The sequence below is a fragment of the Sceloporus undulatus genome, chromosome 2, assembly GCF_019175285.1.
Source record: "Sceloporus undulatus isolate JIND9_A2432 ecotype Alabama chromosome 2, SceUnd_v1.1, whole genome shotgun sequence".
In the NCBI taxonomy this organism is placed as follows: domain Eukaryota; kingdom Metazoa; phylum Chordata; class Lepidosauria; order Squamata; family Phrynosomatidae; genus Sceloporus; species Sceloporus undulatus.
Window position 1 is genome coordinate 222652724 of NC_056523.1, and position 12070 is coordinate 222664793.

Sequence of the window (12070 nt, forward strand, 5' to 3'; positions counted from 1 at the left end):
GTAAGAATGTATCAACGGGCCCCATTTTCCATGTTTATCTCTTGATGATCATCATTGGGCTTCCTAGAGGATGCCGGCTTGAGGACAAACAAATCTACTTCCGGCTCCTTCACGTTGCCCCCATCTTACTCTTCTTTCTCTTTGTTATCGGCTCTTTGACTTTATCCCGTCTGAATAGGATGTTCCTTTTCACTTGTTATAACGCTTCTGTTCATTAGAATTCACGAACGTGAGCACTCTAGCCTAGCACTCATAACCTTCTAGCAGTAGACTTCTAAATCACCTTCTACTGACCTTGGTCACTTCAGTTACGCTCTTACCGTTTGTTGTGACACACTCTCCTCCAAGCGGACAATAATCTTTTGGTGATTAAAAACTGGCCATGATTGGCTGCCTCCACGGAGAAAGAAAGTTCCACCCCATGTGGAAATCTGAGTACACTGCTTCAGTCTCTGATGGCTCCAACGATACGCATCCTTCCCTGGGACAGCACGAGTCCCACAGAGACCTCACCGAACTTCTCTGTGGATGTTAACAAAGAAAAGACAAGGGATGCAGGCAAAAATGGAGGACAGGGAATTCCCCAAGACAAAGCTGGCAAAGACCTAGTGACCACTCACCTTCACCAATAACATTCTCAATGTTGACAGGGTGGGTCCAGCTCTTTTGTGAACTCCAGGACTCCTGCTGGGATCCTCGTAGGGTTGGAGGTCTCTACATAGGTTTCAACCAGATCTATCTGTAACGAGAGAGAAGACATTGATTATAAATTATTTTGCGCACAACGACTTTATGGGGCAGGCAGGCTGTGTTGATTCCATTGGACACAAAAAAGAGAAGAATTGACTTCAAACCCTAGCTGTAAGCTACTGGACAGGAAGTACAATTCACTGCATAAATGGCAAGTGCTCAGGGTGACCAGATGTCCTAACCTCAGAGGAGGACCAAAAGCACTGCAAACTTCCAAGATATTCAAGGAAAGTGTAGGACATTACAAAATAAAAGCTACAAGGCACTCATATAAAAGTAAATTCGTATTTCTTAGTTGTGCTCCAAACAGGAGGACTATTCAAATTCCTCCTGGACCGAAGGTCTGAAATGTAGGATGTGTCCTGGAAAAGGATGACGTTGGGTCACCTGCAAGTCCTTCCAGTACCCATGCTTTAGAGACACCAGCCTGAAGTAGCACACTACGAGGGAAACAGAGGTGAGGAATGGGGAATGAGACAAGTCATGCCAGTAAAGGTTTATAGCCACCAAAGAAGGACTGCTCAAGGCCTGGGCATCTTTCCTAAATGTGCATCTTTCATTACCATTTCTTAAAGGTCTTAGAAACTTCTATGTAAAAATATACTGTCAGACAGTCACGTTTTAGTTGCTCTGCTTTCTAATGTTGTGGCCAGAAATGCAATGGGATGGCACAGCCAGACATATGGTATTCAATGTTTCAAAATTACCACTCGTTTTATTTTATAATGCAATTTCATCTAACTCTACTTTTATTAAGTGGACGGATTAATTACGTTTTAGGTGTTGCATTTTCACATTGAATTTAGGATGACCCCTTTACCTTAACCAGTGCTGCCTTTGATAACTACTACCTCTGTCTCTCTGGCTATGGTTCTGGAGAAAACATATTCTTTAAAAATATCACTCAAGTTCTGTGGACTGCCCTTCTATTCGAACCTAGTAGTGTTTTTATCGTGGGTGTTGATATCATCTGCCTAGCATGAAACAGATCAACACCTGATTTCCTGAAAGTTTTGCTGCAGTGAAAGGACTCAAAGATCATAATAGCAGCCGTTTTAGAATAGCACGCCACTGCTACCAGCAGGTTTGAGTGGCACTTCACTGCCCATTTTACTACATTAATTCCCCCCTTTCTATCTGTCACTTCTCAAAATTACATTTCTCTTTGCAAAGAAAGAAAACTATTCTTTTGGAGTCCAAGTAGAAAAGACTTGGCTGGAAACATGGGATATAACCCTCCCTTCTATCTGAACCATGGGGGAGTTCTTGCTATGCCACACGGCCTTCAAGCTCCATTCCAGCGGCTGCATGTTGTTTTGATGACAGATTGCCTAAGCCAGTTACCTACAGTTTTGCCATTTCCTGACCTAAGGTCTCACCTCGGTTGTAGCCAGAGTGTTTTGGCATGGCCGTGCTCGGATGATGATGTGCTTGCCTGAAAGGAACAACGATAAAAAAACATCAAGATGAAAGCTGTTGTGACCCTGCACAGACTGGAACAAAAGCAAAATACCAGTGTCAGGAGGACTCCTGCCCAACCCCACCTCTATACTGTTTTTTACACTTGGAAATGCCATCCTACCTTCGCGGTAAGATGAGTCCTGCAACCAGACCAATGAACAAAAGTAAGACACCCAAAGATAATGCAGACAATCACCCCTCCAGAAGGCATTCCCGTGTCTGAAAAGAGAAAGGAAGGGTTACAGATCCAGTCTAGAATAGCCCTATTTACAACTATGTGAAAGCCCTATTATTCACCATAGAGGAGCAATGTGCGATACCTTATTAACCCCTGGCACTAGAATGAACTGTGGAAGCGTCCTCTGTGCAACACCCGCATACAACCAAACACAACTCACAAATCCATTACTTAGCGTAAGGACTTTTGTTAATTGGGTTTATGTGAGTCACACTACGTTTCTCCTAAATCAGTGATTCCCAAACACTGTTTGGACTTGAGCTCCCCCTGACAGTTGGCCAATTGGCTGAGTGGTGAAAGTCAAACACACCCAGAGGATCACAGTTTGGGAACCACTGTCTAGGTGCTAACAGTGTTTCCAACCTAGTAGCCCAGGTTTTCTGAACACATCAATTCCCAGAAGCCCCGTCAGTGAAAACTAGTCAGGAATCTGGAGGCGACCCAAACCTCTGAGGACCAGCTTTGGCAAAGCGGGCTAAGGGAACTCCACAGCACAAACCTAGAATAGAGCCCCAAAAGTAGGCCCTAGGGGAGCAAAACTGAGCTCAGAAAAGACAGTCAACGACAAGTCTAAATCCCTACAAGTCTGTAGTTCTGAGTTTCTCTGATGTATTAAAAACCCACCACACACTAATCAATAACCGACAGCCAAGTACAGTGGGCTCTTGGTATCTGCTGGGTGTTGGTTCCAGCACTCCTGTGGATATCAAAATCTGTGGGTGCCAAGTCCACATTCAATCAAGGCATAGTAAAACAGTGTCCCTAATATAAAATGGCCCAAAATCAAGGTTTGCTTTTTGGAATTTATATATTTTTTGAATATTTTCAAGCTGCAGACGCTACAATCCGTGCATACAGAGGGTCAACTGTAGTTTGCCCTGGCTATGTTGTTTCCCTCCTTTTGTACTGAAGTTCTTGATCTATAAGGTCCATTGAAGGACTGGTGGAGCGAGGGACAGTTTACAAAGAGTATATCAACATATCTATAATACTAAATGCATATCCAAAAATGCTATATTTAGTGTTCAAAATGCCTCCTGAGAGCCACTTTAAGTGGGTGGTTTGGCCAGATCCCAATTATACTTCTCATTATACGGAGTACTGATGGGTATTTTTCCAAGTTGTACACTGTTCTACTCTTGGACTCCATTCTTGAGTCTTTTCTTTTTTTTTCTTTGAAACCACATTGCCGTTTTCTCTGTCCGTTTTCCAAATGTTTGCTTATTTATCTTGCTTCCGTGGAGACAAGATGGGTTGTCACGAGAAGCATCATACTACATTGTGTTTGGTACAGACAGTTACACTATATATTAACAAAAAAAAAATATAACATGTGAAAAGGACTGTGAAACAGCCCCAACTTTTGCAGGAGGTAGCCACTGGTTTGCATCTCCAAGGACGTTTTTTTCCTGCACCCAGATCTGAAATCATTCCTATTTTTTTTTAACTATGAAGACTATTTGTTTGATTGTTTGTTTCATACATTTTTAGGTTCATCCTTCCACAAAATCCTCTGTAAACATGGCCAAAACATGTTTGTTACACAAGTTTTTTAAAACACAAGTCTCTTGCAAATAACATTTCAGTAAATAAAGTATGCTTAAATATTGTAGGGTTTTAAGTAGAGTGTATAGTGAGATTATACTAGGGGACATATGTGGAAATTAGACAGATCTGTTTCTGAAATACGATGCACTACCAAGTCTCATGTACTTGTGGAACATACTTGAGGCATATGTATCACCAGCCATTTAAACTATGATAGTGTATCTTGCCCTTCCCACTTCATTCTTTAGCGCAGTCAGGAATAGAGAAACTGTAGGCCACAGTCAAGGTATGAATTCCCCCTGACAACAAGCTTCTCCACTATTCCCACACAACTCCATCTCCATGTCCCAGTGGCAAGGAAGGGAAAAGTGTTGTATCTACAGTTTGCACCAACATCTGATACACTAGGGGTAGGCAACCTTTTGAGCGGGGGCCAGGTTGCTGTCCCTCAGACATCTGGGGGGCCGAAGCCAAAAAATAATAATTAAATATTTTAAGAATTAATAAATAAATCGGGACATTGTAGGACAAAATTTTCAATGGAGGACACTTTTTTAAAAAATGGAGAACATGCGAAAAAATTTGCTGATTTTCAAAAAAAATGTTAATATAAATGCATGTTTCTGAGGCTTCTATAGGACAATTGCCCCCCTTGCCCCCGCTTGCCCCCTCTTGCCCCCGCTCTTGGTCCCCCTTGCCTCCTCTGATAGGCCCAAAGGCCCCGGCGGCAATCGGCGGCCGGACTGGGCTGGGGCCGGTCCCAAGCCTCGCTGGGCCAGATCCGGCCCGTGGGCCGTTTTTGCCTACCCCTGTTGATACACAGTTATACTGGACTATAAATTGACCTCATGTTCAAGTCGAGGGCAATTTGGGGCCAAAATTAGGGATTTTTTAAGTCAAAGGTAAACCACCTAGGGTGTGTAACTAGGGTTGCCAATCCCGCGGGGGTGGACTTTCCCGTTTGGGCGGAGCCACACAGTCCCGCCCCGGTTTGGCCCTGCCCTGGGACTCTCCCCCAGCGAGTGCCTGGAGGCAGCTCCAACCCTCCCCGTGCTGTGTGCCACCCTCCCTGCCTCCCTGCCTGGGATTGCCTAGAGAGCCGGTCTTCAGACACCTGCCACTCAGAGCTATTGCCAGCCCCACTTGGTATATATGTCTTGCCAAGGGCATTACTTTCCAGGTTTCAGTGAGGAAAAAAAAAAAAAAGGCCATAAATCGTTCATGTTTCACTGGGCGTTTATTGCTATCTTTTCTTTAAATGTAACCGCGCACGTATCTTGTAATTCTTTATCACAGGATCGTTTTTGAGGCCCTAACACACTTTACTTGTAATATGCAATTTTATCCCGAAGTGACCAATGGGAAAAAAAGAAGCAATCAGCCCTCCACTTGGGTTGGTTTTCAGTGGCTTGGAAGGAAGAATTTTGCCTTGCTTGTAAATAGGAAGGGTTTTGGGTAGCAAAAGGCTGCAGAAATAGTTTGACCCCCCCTTAAACATCCATGGCTCAGTGCTATGGGATTCTGGGAATTGTAGTTTCTGTGGCACCAGAGCTCTCTTGACCAAAAGGAGGCTGAATGGTCGGTCCACAGAGCTACATTTCCCAGGATTCCATCGCTCGAGGAGAGAGAGGAGAGGAAGGGTGCCTTGAAGGGCAGAATTGGGGCAGAGGAGGAGGAGGAGGAGGAAAGCTGAGTCGTGGCCATTAGGTCTGCCTGTTTTTTTTGGTTTTTTGGGGGGTTAAATTATTTTTAAAATATAAACATACTTATTTTTTTTATTTTTAATTTTTATTATTGCTTTTTATTTTTTTATTTTATTAATTTTCTTATTGCTTGTTTTATTTTATTTCATTAATTTTTATTATTGCTTGTTTTTTAATTTTATTTCTAATTTTATTATTATCAATATTACACCCCTGACTTGTTTTTTATTTTTTTTTTCCATTTTTTTATTATTAAATATATGCAAGTGCATTTCTCTGTATTATGGTGCTTTGATGCTAACAAGTCTGTCCTTTCCTGACAACTTATGTGGTGATAGATGATGCTGATGATGATGATGATTGATGATGAGATTGATATCAAACAAGCCTCGAGCAGGCAACATGTAACTTGCTGTGATTTTTACAAACTCATGCGCGTGAAGAAAAACCACAGTCCCTTGCCCAAGTACACACTTCTGGAAATAAAGTTGAACCCGAGGGCAAATACATTTCTGCATCTGTCTAGATAATGCCAAAATGTCCTCCATTTGATCATGCCTAAAAACATGCATTTTATTACATTTTTAAAAACCTTCAATTTTTTTGCACCCGCCCTCCATTTTTATAACCCTACATTTGTCCCGGTTTGGAGGTCCTGACTTATGGCAACCCAATGTGTAACAAAGGATCTAAAGGATGAAGCAAAGGGAAACTCATGCAAAATTCCATCAGGCATAGCTCCATGGGCTTCTTCATCAGGCAAAATGTTACAAACCAAACAAGAGAGGAAAGAAACAACAATTGCAGATGTTAGTCAGATGCTTGCATGTTGTTTCAGTCCTTAGTAAAGATGGTATGCTGGGGAGAATATCTTTTGCAGGCAGGCCCTCTCCTGGCCATATGGCAATAGGGAGATTTTCAAAGTCCAGGAAATTTAAAGTCCATTTGCATCTCAACAGGGACTCCTCTTCTGCAATCCAACATGTCTCTATTCCAGTGAGATCACAGGCTTCTTTGTAGGCAGAGAACAATGGATTCCTCAAGAAGTCTCTGCCTGATGAAGAAACCCATGGAGCTTAGAAAGCTTGCAACAAATATACTGTGCATTTCAGTTGGTCATTAAAGGTATCACTGATGGATTTTTGATGGATACATCAGATACAAGGATGAGATTTCAGTTAAAATCCTGAGAGTATTGCAAGACTTGGTACAAAGATTCACATCTGGCATTTCTGTTGTCATACTGACATTTATGAGCAGCTTGTTCCACATACTTCTCTATAAATTCTTAGCAAGCACAGAAATGTATGCAAATCAAAGGAGTTTTTGATGGGGAAACTAAAAATCTCATCTCAGCCTGGTACTGCCTTTCTAGTGCTACCTATTAACAGTGATTTCCAGTCTCTTAGTTTCTGTGGTACAACCATGTTGTGCTGCAGTCAAAGCTGTTGTTTAGCAAATAAACTTCATACTTCAATAGTTACAGAAGTGAAACAATATGGTATTATTTTACATTATCTGATTAGGAAGATAATGGCAAAATGAGTTGATCTTTTACACTTCTTTGCATTTTTTATGAAAACAGATTAATTTTATTGAATCCAAACAGACTGTGCATACATAGATTTCCTTTTATAAGGGCTTCTCCATGCACTTCAATGGAAGGGTAGCTCCATATTTGCATTCTTTTGCAGGTAGCATGTTTCCTTCCATTTTATTGTAAATAAACAATTTCCACCCTTGCAGCTGCACAGCAACATGCCCATGACCATAAGGAACTGCTTGATGAAGGAAATGAATTTATTATCATCCATCACTCAACAAGTGCTATTATTATTAATACTAATGCTACTGATGCTCAGCAAAGAGGCAGGCCATCAAGGTTTTCTTTGAACTGTACTAAGTAGATTTGCTTTCAACACATGTATAACCCCTGCAGACACATATCAAGGACTCATCTTCCAAAAGCCAGTTATTGAGATTTCCCCCATTACATTAGAAATTATAGTTTTCATTGTTCTGTCTACAGGATTTAGCTGTCTGATTTGACAGACTCCTTTATCAATAAGCTTCAGCAATAAACCCCATTTTCTAGCATTTTAGTGTTTTGGAGCACATTATGTAAAAATTTCGCACTGGAATGCAAATGTATAACAATCGCAAAAGTGGCAAAGATGCTTATCACAATTTCTGCTTTGGAATACAGAGGGGGAAGTCTGGCCTCTTGCACTATTTTCTTAAAGAAAACTGCCCTCATAATCGTCCTCCCTGCTACTGTTTGACCCAATAGTAAAAAAACGCATGTACACATACCGTATATACTCAACTATAAGTCGACCTCATATATAAGTCGAGGTCAAGTTTTGGAGTCAAAATTATGGATTTTGATATGACCCTTGGATAAGTCGAGGGTAAAACTTAGGGGCATGTAACGAAGGATCTAAATGATGAAGCAAAGGAAAACAATGCCAAAGAACCTGCAAAATTATGGTAGGCATAACTGTTTTAACTCATACTAAAGGCTGGATGGAAGAGAGAGTAGAGGGAGGTCAGTGCTTCTAGGACAGATTGCACTCTTGCCTTATACCAAGGGATCGTTCCCTTTTTAATAAGAGTTAAAGTATAATATTTACATTTGACCCATGGATAAGTCGACCTGGGATTTTTGGGTCATTTTTTTGACTACAATTTTTAGACTTATACATGAGTATATACAGCATATGTTCTTTTTAGTCCTGTAAACAGCAGTATCGGAAAAGGACCACTTTTCACTGAGAAACTGCATGTATGGGTATGTGAGGACCTAAAATCCTAAAGGTATCAAATCCCATCTGATCCTGGAAGCTAAGCAGCTAAGCTCAGCCCTGGTTAGTATTTGGATGGGAAACCACTAGTGAATACCAGATGCTGTAGGTTATATTTCAGAGGAAGGAACTGGCAAAACCATATCTAAGTATTCCTTGTTGAAGAAAACCCTATGAAATCATGGGGCTGCCATAAAGTTGACAGGTGACTTGAAGTCACACACATTCATGTATGTATGTATGTATGTATGTATGTATGTATGTATAGGTTTAGGTATATGTGTATGTATATGTATATGGATTGATGTTTTCATGCCTAACCTTCCTTCCAAATAGCCCAAGATGGAAAAAAGCATGTGAGAAAGTGTCCATCGACTCTCTAGCAAACTCCCAATCTGGATTTCCCACTACTTCACCCTGTGTGAAAAGGGCTACCTTGTGGAAGGGTGCGGAATTCCTGTTCCTGGGAATACGGACCATCTCCTGATGGTGTGACGGAGCGCACGCGCAACAGGTATGCTGTGTCAGGTTGCAAGTTTCCCAAGGTCACTTTGGGTTCTTGGAGGTGTTGGACAGTATAGAGCTTCTCCTCTCCCTGTCAAAAGTGAACAATCAGGTCAGATTGTTCCAAGATTTAAACAAATTAGGGAATGCAAAAGGAAAATTTTCTGGAGCTTGCAAGCAAAAGACAACTCACCTTCTCAAAGTACATGACCTCGTAGCTGATAGGGACCTGACTGCGATGCCGAGTTGGCAGCCAAGTCACTGAGAGGCTGCTCTCATTCCGTCTGTCCAGGATGAGATTAGTCACCATGATAGGATCTGGAGATAAAGAGGCCAAAGCATGAGACGCCTTCTAGAGTGGGTAGCCATCTATTCACATTTCATATTTTGACTTTGCCCAGGTAACATCACACTGGCTAAATCTCTGCTAGCAAAATCTACACAGTGACTGGAAGATAAGGGAAGGTGGCTACTTCAAGTGACAGATTTTGGATGCCATAAAGGCACCATGGTGGGTACAATCAGATCTTACCCATCAGGTCTTATGTATCAGCATCCACTCAAAACCCCTTCCTCTCCCATTTGATTTCCTTCTCTAGCTAGCTGAATAACAAGGTGGCACATATTCAACTATAGGCAAGCTGAGCAGCTGGAGAATATCAATGTTCCCCATGAGGGGAATGCATAGGAGAGGAGGGGAGGGGGGTGCATTTGGGCCTCAAATCACTTGGCCTACTCCTGGTCCTAGAACTTGCAATGCTGCTGTGAATTGTACAAAGTGACTACAGATTCATAGTGTGGCAGTGCAGAGGGTCTTATAGGTCCCATCCAGCCCCCTGTTCAATGCAAGAGATCTAGAGCTAGATCATTCTCGACAGATAGTTGTTCACTCTTGCCACAAAGGACCATCAGTGAAAGAGAGTCTATCTCAGTATCAGATCAATTGCCACACTGCCTTTTTCTATATGACACTGCTCTCTGGGGCATTGAATCTTACTGTTATTTCATCTCCCTATTGGAAAAATAACTTTTTTTGACACAAGTCGCAGAATGCCCCAACCAGTATGGCTACAGGCCATACTGGCTGGGGGATTCTGGGGGTTGTAGTGCAAAAAGTAAAATCTCCAGCCCCCCTTATTCTGAAGGTTGCAACTACAATTGACACTTATTTAGACATCTTAATTGCATCAACATGACTTATTTTGGATTTAACATGGTTAGGATGAGACTCCACATTAAATGCATCCACATTAAAGAAGAAAGACAACATTAAATGCTTTTTAAAACTTTGTGGCTACTATTTTTTAAAACACTGGATAACAAGAATCAAACCAGCAAATTACTTTTATTTATTTGTAAGTGTCAAGTAGGGTCATACTTGACATGCCTAAACTGTATAGTAGTCTTCATGCCCTTTCTTCTTCTTCTTTTTTAAAAGATGTTGTTTTGCTGTTTTTAAATTAGTCTCACATTAACTCTCTTGGCCTGACCTACCAGAATGGGAAGCTGTGATAATAAAACAGGATTGTCCAGAAGTCCTGGAGGAAAGGTGGGATACAAATGTGATATAGACTGGAAGGTATTGTTTGTAGGGAAGAAGCAGCAAGTGAGGCAACTGTTCCCATGAAAAGGCAAAAGGTGGGGCTGGTAAAGCCCATGGGCAGGTGTGAGATCTGTGAACATCAGACCTATGTTCCACAAGACAAACTCATTCAAAAGGAAAGAAGTTTATTGAAGAACTAAGGCAGAACAATCCATTGGCACGTTTTTGCAAAAATCTAAAGGATAAGAAAAATTTCTCTCCTTTAAAGTCCATCACCCCTACCTACTCCAACTCCTCCAACATTCAGCCAAAAGGCACATGCACACACACCCCATGGTTACCATTTCTCTCCCATGCCAGTTAACCATGAAGGCAAGACACCCCTTATCACCAACATCCCACAATTCCCCCCCATTCCACCTCTCCAGCCTAAGCTATAGCTAACCTTAAACTTTCCACTCTACTTCCCATCCCTCCCCCTCCTTAACACCTTTAAGACAGAACCTCTATGACCAGTTCTATCATAACATAATTAAACAATTATAAATGAACCTAATACTGTATACTGTTTCTGACAACAGGCTAGGAAAAGACCTTGTTTAGATACTCCCCATCACCCAACACAAGGAAAATAGAAAGATGTGTGTGTGTGTGAAAGAAAGAGAGAGAGATCACTGTATAGCCCCACCATCACTGATATTATATCTTACCTGAGAGACCCACAGTGATTAGAAAGAGATTTGACAGTCTGAATTTAAGAGAGCATTAAAGACCATCTCTTCCAGATGATTTTTAAATTGTGAATTTTAAATGATGAATTTTAAATGTGGCTTGTTTTAATATGTGTACATTTTATTTGTCCTTTTAAATTGATGTGTGCTTTAACTGATGTATTTTCAACTGATGTTGTTCATTGTTTTTCCCTGCCTCAATCCATGGAGAGAGGTGGGTAAGAAATATATCATCATCATTATCATTAGAAAGACATAGAATCATAAAGCTGGAAGGGATCCCAAAGGCTTACTGTAAGAAGGTCTTTATAATGTTTAGGTGGAATCTCTTTTCTTGTAATCTGAATCCACTGGGTCTCATTCTAGTCTCTGGAGCAGCAGAAAACAAGCTTGCTCCACCTTCTACATGACATCCCTTCAAATATTTAAAATGTCTTTGCAGAGCTTCTGTAAAAGCTACAGCGTTCTGTATTTAAGTGCTTTTATAATGCAGGCAAAAGGGACATATCTACAGAGGAAATGCTTTGGCACACAGCCTTCTTGATGCCACAGCTTGCCTTAGCTGAGATATATGTCCTGACCTGCCTTGTGGTCTGTGCTAAAAAGAGCAGATTTCTTTATAAGCCACAACCACAAACACTTCATGAAGGCTTCTGTGGAAGATGAATAGAAGGTATTGACACCATGGCAAAACCTCTTCAAGCATCATAATTCCATGGTGCCACAATAAAGCTGGGAAATGCTCCTTTTCTGTTTCCAAGGACTTGGGTTCTGACCCAAGTCCTTGG

General features: G+C 41.4%; 1 protein-coding gene and 1 long non-coding RNA gene across 2 annotated transcripts in view; one reads left to right on the forward strand and one right to left on the reverse strand.

Moving 5' to 3' along the window:
* The window catches only part of LOC121920253, a 33657-nt gene that overhangs the window by 9495 nt on the left and 12092 nt on the right, over positions 1–12070 (forward strand). The window lies entirely within an intron of this gene.
* LOC121920252 (ephrin type-A receptor 1-like) lies at positions 8806–10355 on the reverse strand. Its single transcript, XM_042447356.1, has 2 exons — positions 9202–10355; positions 8806–9099 (listed from the first exon to the last, which is right to left on the reverse strand). Exons 1-2 carry the CDS (start codon positions 9316–9318, stop codon positions 8917–8919), a joined length of 300 nt encoding a protein of 99 aa, XP_042303290.1. The 5' UTR covers positions 9319–10355; the 3' UTR covers positions 8806–8916.

What these genes read in the sequence shown, in the direction of transcription:
- LOC121920252 (XM_042447356.1), bottom strand. Translation starts at nt 9,318, where the DNA reads ATGGTGACTAATCTCATCCTGGACAGACGGAATGAGAGCAGCCTCTCA. An exon ending in AGGTCATGTACTTTGAGAAG is followed by an intron (nt 9,100 to 9,201) that starts GTGAGTTGTCTT and finishes CACTTTTGACAG; the next exon opens with GGAGAGGAGAAGCTCTATAC.